Raw genomic sequence first — 19,012 nt, forward strand, 5'->3', positions numbered from 1 at the left:
AATGTTACATACAAGGAGTCTATATTTCATTCTGTGCTGGTTTTCGTCAAATCCTCTACAGCTATCCAGGGAAATGTGATGCTCTACTCAAAATATTAACCGAAATTACATAAAGACCAGTTTCTTTGGATGTGTGGTTGATCCAAACTCAACATCTCCCTCAGCAGCAAGTGGCAAGTGGCTTTGACAGATAAAGGGTGTGGGTGAGGAGAAATCTTTCATCGCTTCAGATGGATCCAGTGCTTATTGAAAAGCATCTTTTAAGAAATTCAGACCAATGACAGAAGAGCTAAAGCAGCTTAGATTTTCATATTAAACAGTTTATGTGGGAGGAGGTTCCTTCATTTTTATTATGCTACTTTTGTGCAGCAGTGTTATGTTAGTTCATACCGAGCCTGCTTACCTGTTGGGAGGCGGGAACGGGCTGAACCACCGGCGCCTGGGCTGAAGTGGACGTTCTCAGTGCCACAGTGGATGCCGTCTCTGAGCCGCCCTCTGACCGCTGCATGGTTTCTCCTGAGCGTGCAAGAGACACAGAGAGAGGAAGTGAAAAATACGAAATTTTGCGTACTATCCATATTAAATAGTTGAACATTCTGAACGCAAGATTAGAATTAATGTGTCAAAATCACTGTACCTAGCAAAAAGTATGCCAAAAGCCCGTTTCATTTTGCAAAGTGTGCATTTGTGCATGAATAGTCTGGTAATGTTGACCTATAACTTTCTGTAACAGAAAAGTAGTAGATTGTGCCTGTGCTTAAGCTAATGCTAACAGATGAAAATAACTCTTTCTTCAAATTAAAAGTATAACCAAATAAAATTTTAAACAATGAATTTGCTTGGTGCATATTTATGCAAAATGGTTTATCAAGATGCAAGTTTATGACTATAATGATAGATTTGCAGTTAGTTTACATAGTTTTAGTATGTATTTGTTAATTATTAGGCTACGTTCACACTGTCAGTTTTTAGGATTGACAGCCACATTTACTTACAGGTGTGAGTTTCGAAATGTCCCATTCACACAGCAACTTACAGTAGCGTCTCGAATACTGTCTGTATGAACGTGCAACGGGAGTCAAGACCGTATTCCTTACCAGTAACCATAGCAACAGTGACCAAAGTAATATCAAAGAAGGCAACGTCCAAAAAACTTGCAGTTTAATCACTTACTGACATGACAAGAGTCCAATAAAGCTGTGAGTTCATCTGTCAAACCTTCATTAAGTGACAGTAGATTTTATATTTTGGGTGGAGAGCGGAGCATTTAAGTCACGCGCAGAACACAAAAATAACAGAAGCGGCTACGGTGGAGACTGGTTCATAAACTTTCAGATGACATAGATCATTTCTCCGTCACTGTAAGTTATTGAAACCAGACATGATAACACACGGTAAACACGCGTTTGTGTAGAAGAGTGTCTCTCTCGCATTGTATGACGTGAGTCACGTGATAGACAACTAGTTGTCCAGTCCTGTTCTGTTCACACAGCGCAAGTTTTCTAAGAAGGAGGTTGTGAGTCCTGAAAATTTATAGATGCGAGTTCGGTTACAGAATGCGGTTGTCACGCCCGTAAATAACCGTACTGTGTGATAACATAACCGTATTAAGGACTCAAATACAGGACTGACAACTGTATTCAGTTTCTGTGTGGCCATAGTTATGTTAATATTGGTAATAAGTTTAGTTTTAATTTGCCTCATGATAACGTGTTTTTGAGAAAACATTTTGACAAAATATGTGAAGAGGTTAGCATTAGCTCAATTATTTTTATTTGATCAAAATCAGAACAGACTAAGAATATAATTGCACGAAGCCCAAAATAAACAATGCAGATAAATAAAAACAAGTAAAAAGTTCAAAGCATAGCACTGTTTTGAACTACAGTCTACACTAAGCATAAAAAAAGAGCAATGTGTCTATTGCAATCTCAATATAATATTGTGATCCCTGCTGATTCCCACCAGTACTAAAGATACACGACACAATCAAACTGAGAGCCAACAGGTTGCTGGAAAGGATAAGAGCGGCCCACTGAAATACAACTCTGCGCATGTGCCAGGAAAAGTGGGATACAAAGCGGCTTTTCACACTGTCTTCTTCGAAAGGACCATGAGCTCAACCTAGCCAAGTCAGGCTGAGTCACCTGCATCCCCAGCAGGCCGCTTACTCTATATAGAGAAAAGAACAAAGGAGACATTAACAATCCCATCACAGCCGCAGCGCAGCTCCGTTGGGTCGACAGGGAATTGGGCTCAAATGAAGATTTGAGTTTGCCACTGTTGTCGAGATTCCAATGTTACTGATGGTGCACAGAACAACAGGAAAGAGTTGAAAATAGCGACAAACGGAGACCAGGCAGCCTCCCACAGAAAAAAAAAAAAAAAAAAAAAAAAAAGACAGAATAGGAGGTGAGAGCAGGGGGACTTTGGAAAAAGTGGAGAGGTGGAAAATAAAAAAATACCCCCCAATCATGAAAAGAAAAAGCAGGGGGAAAAACTAAAATAGCAAAGAGGCTGGTCCCCCCCCCCACCAGGATACTGATGATCTCCAGCGGCTGTTTGGAATGAGAGTCCGTTTCTAGGGGCTCCAATAATACAGCTGATATGAGGAAATTCCTCAATGCTTTGTAAACGTTTGTCGGTTGCTATGGTGAGGGATCCATGGCAACTATCCCTACCTCTACCACCCCTTCCCCTTTCTTTGCTATTCTTTTTTAAGCTCACACACAGGAACTTTCGGAGTGCTAGAGAGACAGACAGGCTCAGAGAAGGGGAACGAGAGCTCTTCGCCAGTCCGGCGGTGCATTTACCAGCAGCAGAGTGCTCAACAGGTCCAAGATCAGCGTTTACACTGAGTGCCTGCATTGATTGTGACTGACAAACAGCAGCAAAGGCTGATCTGAGAGCTCATGCGCTTCGAGGGAACTCTTGACTGACAGTTTGTTGTTAAAGTTTAAAATAGAGCAAAAGACAAGTAATACGCTTCACATGCATGCAAGAAAAATGGATGCTTTTAACAGGCACGTAAAGTTTTCCTCTGGGAATAGAGAATAAAGAATAAAAGCTAATTGTGTTTTCTAAGATTAGTTATATTGAAATAATGAATTCTCAAGTGTGAAGCTCTATTCAAAGGTGAATTAATTGGAGAAAAATCTAACTATCCCCATTTTCAGAAAATAAAGGGATGGTGACGAATACAACAGATGAGTCAGTTCAGTAAAAAGCATGAACTCAGATGCCCTCTGGGTGTATCTGTCTTTTTTTAACACAGTTAACACACATTTGTGTTCTTCTTTCTACAAAGAGTCAATACTATGAAATTCAATAAAAAAAAAATACATTAAAATCCATGATTTTAAACTAGCAACTTGCAAATAAAAGGGGATTGTACAGCACTGGATGTGTTCACACACCTTAAGTTTTCAAGATTTCCATTATATTTTCTTGTTGACCATGATGACTCTGTAAGATTTTTTAAATTCTATAGAGAATTAAATGTTTTAAAGCACCATACTCCTAGAAAAGATTTTAGCTAAATAAAAATTACCATCCAATAATCACAGTATTTGTTGAGCTTTGTAACTTGTGATATGAAACAAAGTTTTATCTGTCAAATTTATTCAATTTTATTATGTAATTTAAATAATAACCTTAAATGTTTATTTTTCAAGTAAACAAGTAGAAACATTAGGCTATATCTTAAAAAACTGATATAACACTGCCGTATGTCCAATTTTTTTATATACAACTCAGTTATTATTTGTCTGTTGATTATTAAATAAATTTTATTAATTTATTAATTCAACAAATAACACTTTTTTTGACTAAAAGAAAAGATAAAAAAAAATCACTTTGGTGCATTACTCATTTTCATGACTTTTCTATGACTGTGGAGATCTTGCGCCTGAAGACATGAAGATTCAGTGTTGAAATCATCAGTAGGGCCAGATGGAATTGGCAGACACTTTTTGAATCAATTTTTCGAGTGTAATTCTACTAAACAGATAAAAAAAAAATTACTATGAAACTATGACAACTCTCAAATATTTTTGCTTATCTGATTATGCTTGTTAATGATAAATCAACAAAAACTCAAAGGGTGGCGTCTGGTAGAATTTTATGAATGGCATGGATTCCAGTTCTGTGGAAATCTGTGGACTAGCAAGCACAGATTATGTGTGGGTGTAATCACCCAGTCATCACCAGGCTGGAAGTCTTCCAGTTTGTTTACACCAGTTAGACGCGTGTACATGGTTACAGTCATGCTTTCCAACTGGGCTTGCTGTATCAGTCAACAGGAGTTATTTGGTTGAAATCCGACAGACTTTGTCTAACTCTCACCTGAATCAGACTGGTAAGGTTAAACGCGAGTCATAACGTCAAAAAGCTTCATCAATACTCTCAAGAGTAAATAGTATGAGTGTACTTAGATCTTTTAAAAGAAAGGAATTCGCTTGAGGGGTGTTGCATTGGTTATAAATACATCCTGGGCTGGCCCCACCACAGTTATCTTTGGAGCTGATTCTGCCTATGCTATTATTCCCAGAGAACGGAAGAGATCGCTCACTGCGTGCCTTCAGGTGTACAGCGAGAAATCTACTTCAGTCTGGGTGCTGAGCAGCACTTCTCAACTAGCTTTGTTTTAAGACCCAAATTTTACATTGGCCATCAAGAGGTGACCCAACAAACTTAAATGTATTATAGCACATTAACTGCATAAACCATGTTCAACTTTGTTCATGGTTTAAGGATGAGAACTTGTCACAAATCCAGTCCATGCAGGCATCTGCTGAATTTGATCATCATCTTATTTGTACCAAATTCCCAAAGTAGTTGGAGGCATGACCTTTGAGTCAATAAACAACATGGGAAGCATTTTCTCCTCCCTTTGAAAAGTTGATATTTATTTAGCTATTTTAAATAGGCATGGCTATAAGGTTAGTTTAATTTATTTTTTAATTTTAGAATGGTTTTTCTTTGTTGTCCACGACCCAATCAGAACCTGTGGCCCATTTTTGCATCACAACCTACCAGAACCACTAATCTAGATGACCTTTTTTTTCAATAATATTGAGAGAGAGTGTAAAGTGGGCTAGTTAGTCGTGCACGTCAATCTCGTCTAAGCTCCGAGAGAAGGTTAAAAGCCACACTAATTCCCCACCAGCAGCTATGGGCCGCACAAAAGCAAAAAACAGCAGGAGCACCCCGGCACTTTGGTGTGAAGAGAGAGAGAGGCCCATACTCAGTAGGCTTCTGGTTTATTACAGTAGAGCAGAGACTCCCTGCTGCACGATACAAACGCTCACCTCAGCCGAACACAAATGAGCTATTAAAGACCGCCACAACATTGCAGCCTTTCCTTTCCTTCTGTTCTCATTAACCTAAGTGCAAAGAGACGTGGAGCGAAAACCTCTCTTGGAAGTATGCTGGCAATAATCCAGGCCTAAATGACAAGAAAAACATAAAGTAATACCTGTGATTGAGGTTAGTGTTGAGAAGAGGGTTTAGACACATCTGTCACAGACAGATTGAACTTAAACAACGCTCGATCAGGGCAAAGCACATGCAGATGTTCAATTAAAAACAGGAGCCCACAGTCTTGGCTCTTGTTTGCACTGGCCCACATTGTTTGCAGAGCAACAACGGTTGCTAGTGGCAACACCGTCCACTCCCGTTTCTAGGAGCCTGTTGCTATGCAACCAACAGAATACTTCCCAAACCAAACAATGCCATCCCCCAAGTGATCCTTCTATCTCACATTAACCAGAAACTTAGAACAATAAATACATAAGCTATTACTCTGACCCTCTGGAGCGGAGGCAGGAGGGGAAAAACGTGCTGTTTTAGCGAAAAATCTACAGAAAGCCGTACTTCAGGACTTACAAGAACTTTCTCTGGTATGGCATGCTGACAGGGAATGTTAAAGCCATCAGCAAGACAAAAAAAAGTAAAGAAAAGAGAAGAAATGAAAAGCCGCCACAAGTCATCCTTGCACTTACACACTCCAAATACAACAATCACTTTGTAAACGAAGCCTCAAATTACTTTTTCAACTAAATAATCCAGACGTTCCTGACAGATTTGCAGCTTGGAAATGCATTCTGATTTCTTTTATGACTCGCCGGAAGCTTCAAACAGCCATGCAATAAAGCAGAGACACTTGTTGCCATTAAAGGACATACTGGACATCTGTGTTCAACAAGCTGGGTTGATGTTCCGCAGATACGCAGCTTTCAAAACACACACAAAATGCTCCTACCACTTGTGATATAGATCATTCATCCAAACTAACTAAAAATATGAAGCTTGAACCTGGGTGTTATTAAGAAAGCATGATGTATGTGACTTGTATGGTGTATTAAAGATCTGAGGCATGATAAGAGATTTCTCTAAGAGAGGCAGATCTATTTCAATATCTAATGACTGATCCACTGAGACTGAGGTTTGCAGATGGCAAGGTTGGGCTGAGGAAGTGGACAGTTCAAGTGGTCAGCTGGGTCTTCATTTGAGCCCCTCAAAAACAAGAAAAAAAACCCTGCAGCTTTTATGCTCCTTCATCATCCACATACGCCAAACCCTCAATCTTCAATTGCCGTCACAACCCTAGTCCATCCGTCGCCATGCAGCACACCAAAAGCAAAGGGCTCTGCAGCCAGGGAGAATCGGTCGAGCGTTGCCATGGAGACCGTTTGTTCACACTTACAACTCTACAACCCCCTCCTCCTCCTCCTCCTCCTCCCCCAGTAACCCTTTCCAGATTTCCGCACCACCCCCAACCCAGAGCTGAGGATGATTCTGAAAGGGGAAAACCTGCTTTAATATGCATTGATTTTAAATGCAGTAAAACAACATACTGCCATTTCTCTTTCAAAAATCTCTTTGGAGGACAGTGAGGAGGATTACCAAACTACCAATGCTAAATGCCAAATGGCATCAGGTCAACAGTAGCCAGTATATTTAAGAGGGAAGGAAGACAGAAACTTCCTTAAAGTGATTGTGTACCACATTGCCTCCACATTACGTCTGCACCTAAACGCTCATATTTCAGAGTCACGAAGACTGAGGAATCAGTCTTTTGATAATCTGCAAGAACAACATGGCCTTTACTCCATACCTACTCTAACTGACTTGATTCTATCTCAACAACAACTGGATTAATCACACGCCATTCATGTTCTTATGACCCACCGTGGCGATCTCTACAGCTGTATGTGAAAAGCTTCCACATGTTTAAACTTTCTGATTTATAATCAGACATTACCACCAAACCAACAGACACTGTCTAAAGGCACACGAGACTAGTGGTCGACCAATATATCTCCAAGGCCGATATATCGCCAAGACCGATATATCGGCCGATATTTGGCATTTTTCAAATATCGGCATTGGCCAATAAGTTTTTCTGCTTAGCTGATGTGTTTGAGGCGGGACTCTTATTTTGATGGCGCCCCAGACTTTTATTTTGATGGCGCTGAGAAAGGCAGCGCCTGAGCGCACATAGCTCACATTCTCCCTCTTGTTCACTGTTGTTGTTAACAGTTCTGTCTAATACGGATAGAAGTCTGTCTAATAATCAGATAGAATGGTTAAACAAAGGAATTAATGTATACAAAAATATAACGATTGCTTTTATATTATTAGTAATAGAAAGGCACACATTATAATACCTTCTCGTTTGCTGTCAGCATTAAGCAAATATGCATTTCTATAATTTAAACAAATCTTTGAATGGCTAATGAACATTAAATTTCACAAATTTAGTCGAATCCAGCTGTGAGATCTTGTGAAGTGTGTATTTTTATCCAGCATGATCGCGTGTTCTCTGTGTGACGGTCGGTCCATGTTAATTAAATGCTTTAAACTTTAAACTCGTGATTTCAAATTATGTTGCGCTTTTTGCCCACTGTCATATTCATGTAATTTTCTCTGTGTGCTGTATGTAAAATGAGTGTTACCCTGGCTTTATTTGAAAAATATGATTCCCAATGCACACAATCTTCCCAGAATACTAAGTGCCCTGTTAATTACAGTGTTTACTTCCTTTCTAATTATATTTTTATTAAATATTTATTTGTGAAAAATATCTTGTCATCTAAAGTATGTTTATTTTACACATACATTTTTTAATCCATTGTCAAATGATTTCAAATTTCTTAAATATGAATTAAAATAATAATAAAAATTATATCTGCTTTATATCAGCCCCCCGCTTTCCAAGATATCGGCATCGGCTGTCAAAAAACCAATATCGGTCAACCACTACACAAGACTGCGTTAAATTTGCTCTGCTGTATCTGTTAACAAATTTCAACACAAGACAAGTTCTGAGGAAGTCTAGCTCATCAAACATCTTGCCCAAGTATCACATTACGTAATCCAGTAAATCATGCCAATGTAGGCCGTCTAATCTAATGGATGGTTTATCTGGATTGTGTGTGCCAAATTTTCATAACATAACCAATATAAGCATTTTGACCAATATTTTATATTTTACTTAAAGAGGTACTTTACCCAAATATGAAAATTACCCCGATTTACTCACCCTCAAGACATCCTAGGTTTATATGTGATTCTTCTTTCAGAGGAATACAATCGGAGTTATATTAAATAATGTCCAGGCTAATCCATGCTTTATAATGGGAGTGGATGGTAGCCCAAAATTTGAAGTCCAAAAAATTGCACCCATTCATTATAAAATAAGTCCACACGGCTCCGGGGGTGAACTATGACTAAGGTGTGGTCACATTCGAGTCATTTCAGTTAAACTTCACTGGCAAAAAAGGTCCATTATCTATTGTCACTAGCGAAGCAATGCATGATGCGAATTCGCAAGACCAACTAGAACACATGACCCAAGACATTTCTGCATACACTGGTAATTGTGACTGCCCCTTTAAACCAGCAATTGATTCCTTAAAATCAGTCCAACAGATAATGGCAAAATTTTGTTTCAAATGTTCAGAAACATTAAATTTTTTCATTGTTAATTTGTTCATTAACATTAATTTCTATATATATTATGATGTTTTAACATGTTTTATCGTTGTAGTCTAATAATAAGCTCATAAATAATGTCATTTAAGTATAGGTTTTGGTCATCAGTCAATCTCTAATATGCAACATACCATTGCTTATCTACAATTTTATTCACCCATTTTCAAGATTGATATCCAAGTGTGTACAAGCATCTATATCTGATCTACACTGGGTCACGAAACCATGATAGGTGTGTTCTGTTTATGGGCATTATGGATAAAAGTGATATTCAAGTAAAAAGTGATAGTCAAGATATCACATAACTGAGTCATCTGAATAATTCAGTCGTATCACTACTGGTCAAATGCTGGTTATAATAAACATTAGGGGAAAAAAATAAATCTGCTGCATGGAAAACCGTGTTTACTGTAGTCCTATAAACAATTGCTGTGCTATTTGTAATTTACAATAATTGTTGACTTGTTGGACGGGGTGTACATTTTTTATTAAACAAAAAGGATCAAACCAGGTTCTGTTGGAGTTATATTCGATCATCTTCAAGAGACCCTGGCCTGGGCTGAGGGGTGGGAGGGGGGGGCTGGTCTAGTGAGCAGAAGGACTGTTTGACAAGTTCTGCATACAATAGACTGATAACACAGAGGGCAATGGAGGAGTCACAACACAACACAGAATCAACAAGCTCTTCCTCTGCATCTATTCAGGTGCATAGAGGGGCATGAATGGGTAGGCTGAAGTGCATATCTGCACACAGGCATGGCTTGAGCAGTGCATGGTAACTACAGAGATGTTAGCCTTGGTGGAGGTAAAGTCCTGAATAAATGCTCTTTTTCTGAGCGTGTACCAGAGTGAACTTCAGGATGAATGAGAGGATGAATGGAGTCTGACACTATAAAGTGTGCCAAACCTCGCAGTGATGAATATTAAACAAAACAGAAGACAGAAACTGAGTATGTTCTAAATCAAGACTTTTTCTACTTTAAATAAAGTAAATATTTAGTTTTAAGATGTTTTCCTAAATTATGGACACTGTAAAAAGAATGTCAAGGGCTAACAATAAGTAAACTGGAAAATGGACAGGAAAACACCAGTCATATAATATGCAACAGTAAAAAGAGGGGACATTAGAGGGACTGTCCATGTCTCCAGACTATAAGAGAAGGCGAGAGAGGAGGCCATTGTGATGCAAATGTCACAGCCCAGTGTGCTGTTTGTGGAAGGAAATTTAATTAGCAGTTGTGGAGCTACGATACAAAGCAGGTGGAATGTAAAGAACGCTCCGCCGAGGAGCAGTTAGAGACGAACGGGGGGTTGAATGCTGAGGGAGAGGCTCTTATGAGCAACACATTTCAGTCTCAGACAAGTCTCAGCCTGCTGCCTAGACATCTTACAGCCAAGTCACCCATCTCCTTTTCTTTTTTCCCCCCCAAAGAAAACAAGCGGGATCAGAGAACTACGATTGCCTTTACATATCAGTTCATCAAATGGAGTGGCTGGATGTAACAGTCCTAAGAGCTATGTGAACTATTCTAGTCAAATGTAATTTTGAGTGGTGTGAAAGTCACCGCCACTGTTGTGAGTGGTTGCCAAATTGTTGCTATGTGGTTGCTAAGGTGTTCTGAGTGACTTTTTGCATGTTGCTAGGTGGTCAGGGTATTCTGGGTCATTGCCTACTGGCCCGAATCAAAAGAGACTGTCTTTATGATATTGAGATTAGTGGATTTTTGGATGGCAAATGCTGATATCTTTGAATGCTGGGTGGCTGATGGCCAGTATAATGCCAATTTATATGACATAACATGATTTAAAAGACAGCAAACAACAATACATAACTGCATAGTTTGAGTTGTGTGAGGTTTTGTGGAATTAAATGTCTAATAGACATTCAAAGACTTGTTTAAATGGTTTAAATGTATATTTTCTTAATGTCGACAGTATATTAAAAAGTATTATAGAATTTGCCTTTTTTGTTAGACAAAACTGTTAAAGACAGGGCCTCTTGTCCATCTACACTCGTACACTGGGTTCTCAGTGCTGTCAAAATAAAAGTCCCATTTCTAACACTTGTCAGCCAGTGCTGATAATTTTTTAAAAAAAATGCCAAATATCGGACAATAACTTTTTCTATTAAATAAAAAGGAACATTTTATACATTTTTATATATATATATATATATATATATATATATATATATATATATATATATATATATATATATATATATATATATATATATATCTGCATATGCGCCAATGTATCAGCCAATAATTATTCGCAATATTGGTCAATGGCGGATCACTTAGAACCAGCCAATGATCAGGGCCAATTATATTCTTTCATTCAAAAGGCAAATGTCAGACTTCAACTTGCATGTGAATAAAATTAATTTAGGGCTGTTGGAGTTAACGCGACAACACATTGATGCAATCTCACTTTAAAAAAAAAAAAAAAAAAAATTAAAAAATTCTATATATACTGTATATGTCGCACAGTTAGGCAGGTTCTATTTGACCTAATGAATCACCCATAGTTCAAGCCAGGGTTGCCAATAAAACAGCTTGTGAACAATGTTAAGTTATCCAGTGTTCCTCCAGACAGAGAAAATTGAAAGTCTGATTGGTTAAATAATTGCTTACATAGTAATAGAACAAATCTCATCGACATACTGCATGATTTGAGCCATCATTCATGTTTGTGGCTCAAAGGATATGGGTTGAGTTGTGAATCAAAGTTTAATACTAAGAGTTACTAAGCTTGTTCAAATCCCTAAGCCGATTTAAGACAATAACAATAGAGCCAAAATAACTATTTGTACGCAATTATCGAACTGAATCTTCTTGGCTCCATGTCAACTTGTCAGTTTTGTGTAAAGTTACAGGAGGAAGTTATTTCTGCCATGTTTAAGTGAGAGATAAGATAAAGAGATAATTACAGCCATAAACACAGTATCAAAACATGATAATAAAATCTGAAGACGTTAAGTATTCAGTCATCAACAGTGCTGCTCATGCTGACAAAACGGACTAAATCCTGATTTCTAAATACACTTTTGACAGTGCCAAAACAGCTTGTGCACATTTCAACTCAGATCAGCTTATTCAGCGCGTTTTGTATAAATGTATTAATGCTTTTGATCCAAGTATTATGACTCCTTACAGCACAAAGGCAGCTGCTGGGTGGGTACATCAGCAAGCTGCTCCGGGCCGGGCTTCTTCCACATGGGCTAAAAACAGCACAGGCTTAATCATGTGCACATACACACACCGGAGAGCTGTATCTGGTCATTTGCCCCCCACCACAACACCCTTCCCCCCTTGGTGCACATGCACAAATACCTTTCACGGGGGACCACTGCAGCTGTCTGCTTGAGAGCTGTGCTCTACTATAGTCCATTAAAAGCTTAGTGTGGTTTAAGGTTACAGTAGATGCTGCCACAACAATCATAAAGTCTCCATGATAGTAGACGACTAGAGGTGAACTCTGACCCGGGCACAGGACACAAACATGGGCACTGATAGATGAACGCGATCGGACATGCAAATCTGTGTGTGCACATATTTATGCATATAGTATCACACCTATCACTTTCTGGTATGTTAAATGCAGCCACTGGGTTCCTGCTTTTCTTGAATGATTTAAAAGGACAGTTAAGCCATTTTGTCATCAGTAATGTAGTTCTGAATTTGTACAACTTTGTTTATTTTGTGGAGCATATAAGAAGATATTTTGACGAATGTTTAACTGTTTTTGTCTGCTCAATGAAAGTTAGTAGGTTTCACAATAGCATTGAACTTCACTGACTTTCACTGTATGGACAAAAAACATTGAGATATTTTTTTGCAGTATTTTTCTGTGATCCACAGAATAGATTTCAAAAGATTTGTCACCTGATTGAGTTGGGGTTCCTTGCTTACAAAATTTGGACTAACTGGAGCTGAATAACAACACTATTGTCTTCTATAGAGCTGCTTAAACCTAAAGTGAAATGATTTCATAATTCATTCACTTAACAGTTATTGAACTGAATCGACACTTAAGTGACTTGAGCTGAATAATAACTGCTTTACAGCTGAATTTGAATTTGTCTTATATTTAATGAAGTTTGATTCAGCTATTTCATATCTTGAGTAAAACCATGGCGTTTAGGTGAGTCACATGGCTAAAAGTGGTGCCATACCTGCATTTCCTCTCTGTTCTCCTTTGGCCCTTCACCTGCTTCGCAAGCTGAGACTGTGCACGTCCATCACCACAAACATGGATTGAAGAGAGCTGATTAAAAACCACAGACTTTTGAAAGAATAACACAGCACCCCCAGCCCAGCCCCTCTCTTTCCATAACCAAGGCTGTATTTGTGTATCAAGTTGCCATGTAAACATAACAGCTGCTTGGATCTGGGTTGCATGGAATTCCATTCCCATTCCTTTATTTTTCTTTGCGGTGGGTGTGTAACCAAATTAAAAGCTTGATTTGGACTACGCTGCATTACAGGGCTTTGTCAAAACAAGTGAACAAATGCTTTTGAATTTGCCCACAGGTTTAGAGCTAATCTATTTCTCAAATGTGCATTACAAGGCTAGCGATATATAATTACTTACACATCTGTGGTATATTGAGGAACTGTTTTGAGGTGAAAGTTTTCCAAATATTAATTTCAGCATAAGATTTAGATTTTGTGAAGCCTCCTTGGGACCTGGAGCTAACGTTTGGCTCATTAATATTAATAAGACCACGTGACTGAGAGCACACTGAAGATTAAGCGGCATCAAGATTAACTAATTAATATTCATGAGCTATTCTTATAAATTCGCCTACCTTTTTAGCAGGTAAACCACACTCGCCATTATGAAAGAGCCAGCAAAAAGAACAACAAACCCGCAAATGAGGAAAAATGCCAGTTTTTTTTTTTTGGTTACATAGTAAATACATGAGGCCTTGAAAGTACATTATATAGGCTACACACAGCAAGGATGCATTCACACATACCCACTTCACTAAGGTTAAATTTATCATGCATTCACACTACAACCATAGAAACAGTTAAGCAGTTATCTAAAATTAATTAAATGTCATTCAGCACTACCAAAAGCCCTCTTCCTGCTCTTCTCAAAAGCAAATATCTTAAATAATAATTACAAAGAAGCCTTCTAACAGTCGTTTACATTAACTGAAGCTTTAATGGGAAGTTGTGGCCTAGTGTTTAGAGAGTTTGACTCCTAACCCTAAGGTTGTGGGTTCGAGTCTCGGGCTGGCAATACCATGACTGAGGTGCCCTTGAGCAAGGCACCGAAACCCCAACTGCTCCCCGGCCGCCGCAGCGTAAATGGCTGCCCACTGCTCACTGTGTTCACGGTGTGTGTGTGTGTTCACTGCTGTGTGTGTGCAGTTTGGATGGGTTAAATGCAGAGCACGAATTCTGAGTATGGGTCACCATACTTGGCTGTATGTCACTTCACTTTCACTAATGATGACAACTTACTATCATTTAAAAGTCTGTCTTGAGTACAAATTGTCAGTGCTTTTGAAAGATGTCTCTTATGCTCACTAAAACTTATTTCATTAAAAATACAATAAAAACAAATAAAATAAAATTGTGAAATATTCTAACCATTTAAATGTAATGTGTTGTATTATCAATGTTCAAAACAGCTTTTGTCGAAGCCGTGATACATTTTTTAGGATTCTTTGAAGAGAAAGTTTAAAAGAACATCATTTATTTCAAAGGGAAATATTTAGGGTTATTTTCTCATTATAAATGTCTTTAATGTGACTTTTGATCGATTTGAAATGTAATACATACCTACTGGAAAAAAGTATTAAATAAATAAATAAAAATAAAATAAAAAATCTTTCTGACCCCAAACTTTTAAAAATTAGTGTGTGGCTGAACCAGTGGGAAACCTGTTTGGTAATCATCTTTTTGCATTCCATGTGGAGGCACAGAAATTACACACTTCCTGTTACAGGGGCCCTGGGCCCTGTACTGCTGCTTTGGGCCCTGGGTTGCATCCAAACTTACCAACTTGGTTAAAGCGGCAATTTACATTTAAATACTAAAATTCCTAAATTTTAATTGTGTCAAAAACAAAGTCTAGTCTAGTCTAGTCCCACACTCAGATAAGGGTAGGTCTGGCCTATAGGAGCATAGCATGGAAACTGCAAACTAAACCCTGCAAAAATGAGCTAACTGGACATCACACAGCCCAGGAAGTAGCGACTGGCCCCATCAATAATTCAATTACATGAATCATTCATTTCTCCTCCAGCCTGGACATGCACCTGTAACAACATATTTCATTACAGACACCAGATCTTAGAGTTTTGGAGATGTCACATCGTGAAGATGCATTTGGGGAAGATTTCAGAGCTCAGTGAAGCACCTGACAGACACGTCGGCAGCTGATGTGAGCTCTGCTGCTCACCCCTTTCAGCTGAGCTCAGGAGGGACCCGTCACACACAGCGACAAACACACTTCCACTCAGACAAGCGCAAACGCCTCATTTCAAATATCCTCGAACTGCTGCTGCAGAAACATAAAGGGTGAAAAAAAAATCAAAACCGAGCATGATGTTAGCTAGTGAGGAATGGGCCGCCCAACATGATCTGTGTGTTGCATCAGGATCTGCCTCTCTCTATACCAATTACCCTCATTATCAGCTGCGCTTTCAGTGGCATGGACACTCTCGGCTAAAGAGAGATCAATAGAGAAGCACAGCCCAATGAGGGGCGACACCTGGACCACATGCTCTTGTCATGAAGAGAGCTCATTACCAAGCTCTATGCTGAGCAGGTGTAACATCGCCACGGCGACACGATGCAACTCTAGAAAAATTACAGCAGCTTTGGATAAGCACAGTCAAGCTGTTGTCAAACTGTTAGCGTCAACAGCCACCCCTGATCTCATTATGAGGATAATGCAAATACATATCTCATTTGCTCACAATTAACAACATCGTTTAAAAAGGTGGAGAAAATACACACATGTATTTTTCATAAAGGAAAAAAAAAACCAAGAAAAAAGTTTCACAAAAAAGTTTTGGAACATTAATCCTGAATAATGCAAACAATAAAGCATCAAAACTTTAATGTTTCAGACTAATTTAGATTATATTTGGAAATGCAATGTAAAACAGTGACATTTTATTTTTTTAATATCACAGTGTGGGAGTATGAAGCATAGGAAATATAATATAATCAAATATAAACTGTCCTGAATATTTGTTTTCTGCTGTTTAATGATGTGATCTGCATTAATATGATCTGCAGATTGTTTTGGGGGTCAATGACAAATAAGAATGCCCAAATTTATTAAAAGGAAAGTGTAAAATTTAGTTGCACGTATTTTAGTTCTGCATGCATGTTGGTAAAATAAATAAATAAACTTAAAACTGCATTTTCTACAAATGCTGAAGGACTTTAATTACAAAAAAAATAAAATGATTTAAAATGCAATAAAATTTGACTTCATATTTTCAAACATTTTTAATGGTAAAAAATACACATTTTTAACATACACAATTAATGATACAAATACCATAAAAAGACATGAATATTAAGAGGTTTTCACAGGGTAACTGGACATACATGCAATTTTTTTTTTTTTTTAATGACTTTTAAACAGAGCCACTAGGGTCTAAAGGGGTCCCCTCTGATTTATGGTTTTCTTGTCACTTAACAACACAATGAAATGACTTCCTGCAGGTTGACAACCCTAACCACACCAACTTGGTGTTCAAAAGTGGGTAGATTTTTCAAAATATTTCAAATATTAGTAACATATTAATATGTTTTCCAAAACTGTCATCTTTTTCATGATTTTTTTTCCTCCTGGCAGATACAGCACCTACTATATCAGAATGACTTGTTCATTTTCGAATGGTGTACTGAAGTCAGTTTTGTTTAAAATGGCATTTTATTGTATTTGTGAATAACTTAATAATAGATTCGGACAAAAACGAGATCCACGTCATTGACCCTTTCACAACAGCCTGCAAAACATGTTAGTGCAGATAAGAGAATCCGATTTGAACCGGATGACAAGAAGCTAAATTCAATTTCCTTCAGAATTGGGGAAATACGTTTGCATCTAATAAGTTACACGAACATCTAAAAGACGTCTGAATGCTTTGTAAAGTCAATATTGCCGATGTCGCTCGTATAATCCCAAATGCATCACTTTTATCGGGCACCGCTCTTCAGACGGACTTCAGCAACCTGTTGATGCATCCAACCCTGAAGCTTCCAGACCGAAAGCATCATGACAGGACTAAACACGACATGTATCACACATATTTTATATTACAATTAAACACATTTAACATGAGCTCGTCAGTTAAACCGAACAGGCGGCTCCACATCAGTATCTCCGAATCAACTCACGCGCTTCCACGAGATTCGTGAAGCAGAGCAGCGGCGGAACACAGCGGTTAAGTTACTGCTATGACAGATCTCGCTGTAATTCACACAGTTACAGCTACTGAAGAAAGTTTACCTAGTTACGGTAACTGGTTAGCCAGTTAGCTCGTAATCAAACTCGTCTTTTTAACATATTAATCTTACAGACGCAATAACAATAACAAACTCAGCACTTGGATTTCTCCGCTAATTAGTTTTAACCGATGTCAAAACAAACTGACTGAAGTTAGCGAAGCAGATGAGCTAACCAACTAGCGTGCTAGTGTGACTCTTAATAGACAGCGAAGGAGATCAGGGCGTGAGAACAAGTCAAGATGTAACCTTACATTACTCAACCTCCATGGCCCGTAAAATGTACTTTCAAATCATTTTCAGATCTCCAAGCAGTAAAAAGATATTCACCTCAGCCTTCTGCTTAGATCTGCCCTGGCTTTACTGTTCTTTTCCCTCTCTCTCCTCCAGTTGCTGCTGCTGCTGCTGTTGCTGAGTGTTGCTCCCGTTGGTAAGTAACTGTCTCCACGACTACAGTCACTATGGCGAGCGGGGGTCTCGAGGCAACTGTTGCTACCGCCCTCTTCATACGTCAAGGGCTAAAAAGCGAAAGGGGGAGGGGCCAGCCTCGAGCCCCTCCCATCGCCTTCTGAGCGGAGCTCAATGCTAAATGTTTGATTCCCGCGGAGAGAGGTGCACAAACGCGCCTCGATTCTGCTCTTCTCCGCCAAAACGTTGTCATTTTACCGCGCTAACTGCCAGATAAAGGTGGTAAAACGAACGAGAAGTTCTTTAGTTACACTTCTTTCCGTATGGCTTCCCAATTTAGAGAAGGACAAAAAAACTAAGCTAGGCTAGACCATGCATACTTTAGTATACGTAATACATTTACAAAGTAATATCTAAACTACGTAGCTCTATAAATGGCTGTACAATCTATAAACTTTGAAACTTAAAGGGTTGCTAAGTTCATTTGTTAGAACGGTCCATGATGTCATGTGTAGTTCCCAACAATCACCGCTTGGTGGCGGTGTATGAACACACTTATCCTCATCAGGAGGCGATTGCGGGTTCAAAAGACAAGTACTGTATATACATACTGTATATGGCCAACTATTTTAAAACTATTTATGTGAAGTAGTTTAAACCTTTCGGTGATAAACCTCTAATTTCTAACAGCATTATGTTGCACTGTTGTTATATCCTCCTGAGAACCATAAAAAAAAATCAACCATTTGTGTCATTACAATGGTTTGAGCATAAGAAACAAATGGAGAAAAACATGTTCGAAAAAAGATATTTAACTGTATGTAGAGGACGCCAGGACTAAGTTATTCAAAAAAATAATTAGACACGCAAAGGCATGTATAGGAAAAATCTATGTTTTATTTTTTCATTCACCAATCAGTTTTTAGATTTCAGGCTGTTTTAGCCAAACTTTGTTAAAAAAAAAAAACAGATCATTCTCAACTATGTTATAAAAGATATAACATAATGATTTGATATACTATGTATATAAAAAAAATTATGCCCTATTTCGTAACAAAAAGTCATATTCTGATTTGAAACCCCATTAAAAAAAATGTCTGAGATGTTTATGACAAACAATT

General features: G+C 38.3%; 1 protein-coding gene across 6 annotated transcripts in view; it reads right to left on the minus strand.

The window, feature by feature from the left end:
* rfx2 (regulatory factor X, 2 (influences HLA class II expression)) overlaps window positions 1-19,012 on the minus strand; it is a 38,123-nt gene that overhangs the window by 17,590 nt on the left and 1,521 nt on the right. For 2 of the 6 annotated variants that reach the window (XM_042762051.1, XM_019109097.2), the window contains exons 1-2: window positions 17,814-18,019; window positions 404-516 (exon numbers count right to left, since the gene is read on the minus strand). In XM_042762051.1, coding sequence (XP_042617985.1) covers window positions 404-508 — 105 coding nt within the window. In that variant the 5' untranslated portion in view covers window positions 509-516; window positions 17,814-18,019. Of the gene's footprint in view, window positions 1-403; window positions 517-13,174; window positions 13,311-17,813; window positions 18,021-19,012 lie in introns of those variants that run through there. The other 4 variants (XM_042762052.1, XM_042762048.1, XM_042762050.1 and 1 more) reach the window with 3 other exon arrangements.

Source organism: Cyprinus carpio, chromosome A8, assembly GCF_018340385.1.
Source record: "Cyprinus carpio isolate SPL01 chromosome A8, ASM1834038v1, whole genome shotgun sequence".
Classification (NCBI taxonomy): domain Eukaryota; kingdom Metazoa; phylum Chordata; class Actinopteri; order Cypriniformes; family Cyprinidae; genus Cyprinus; species Cyprinus carpio.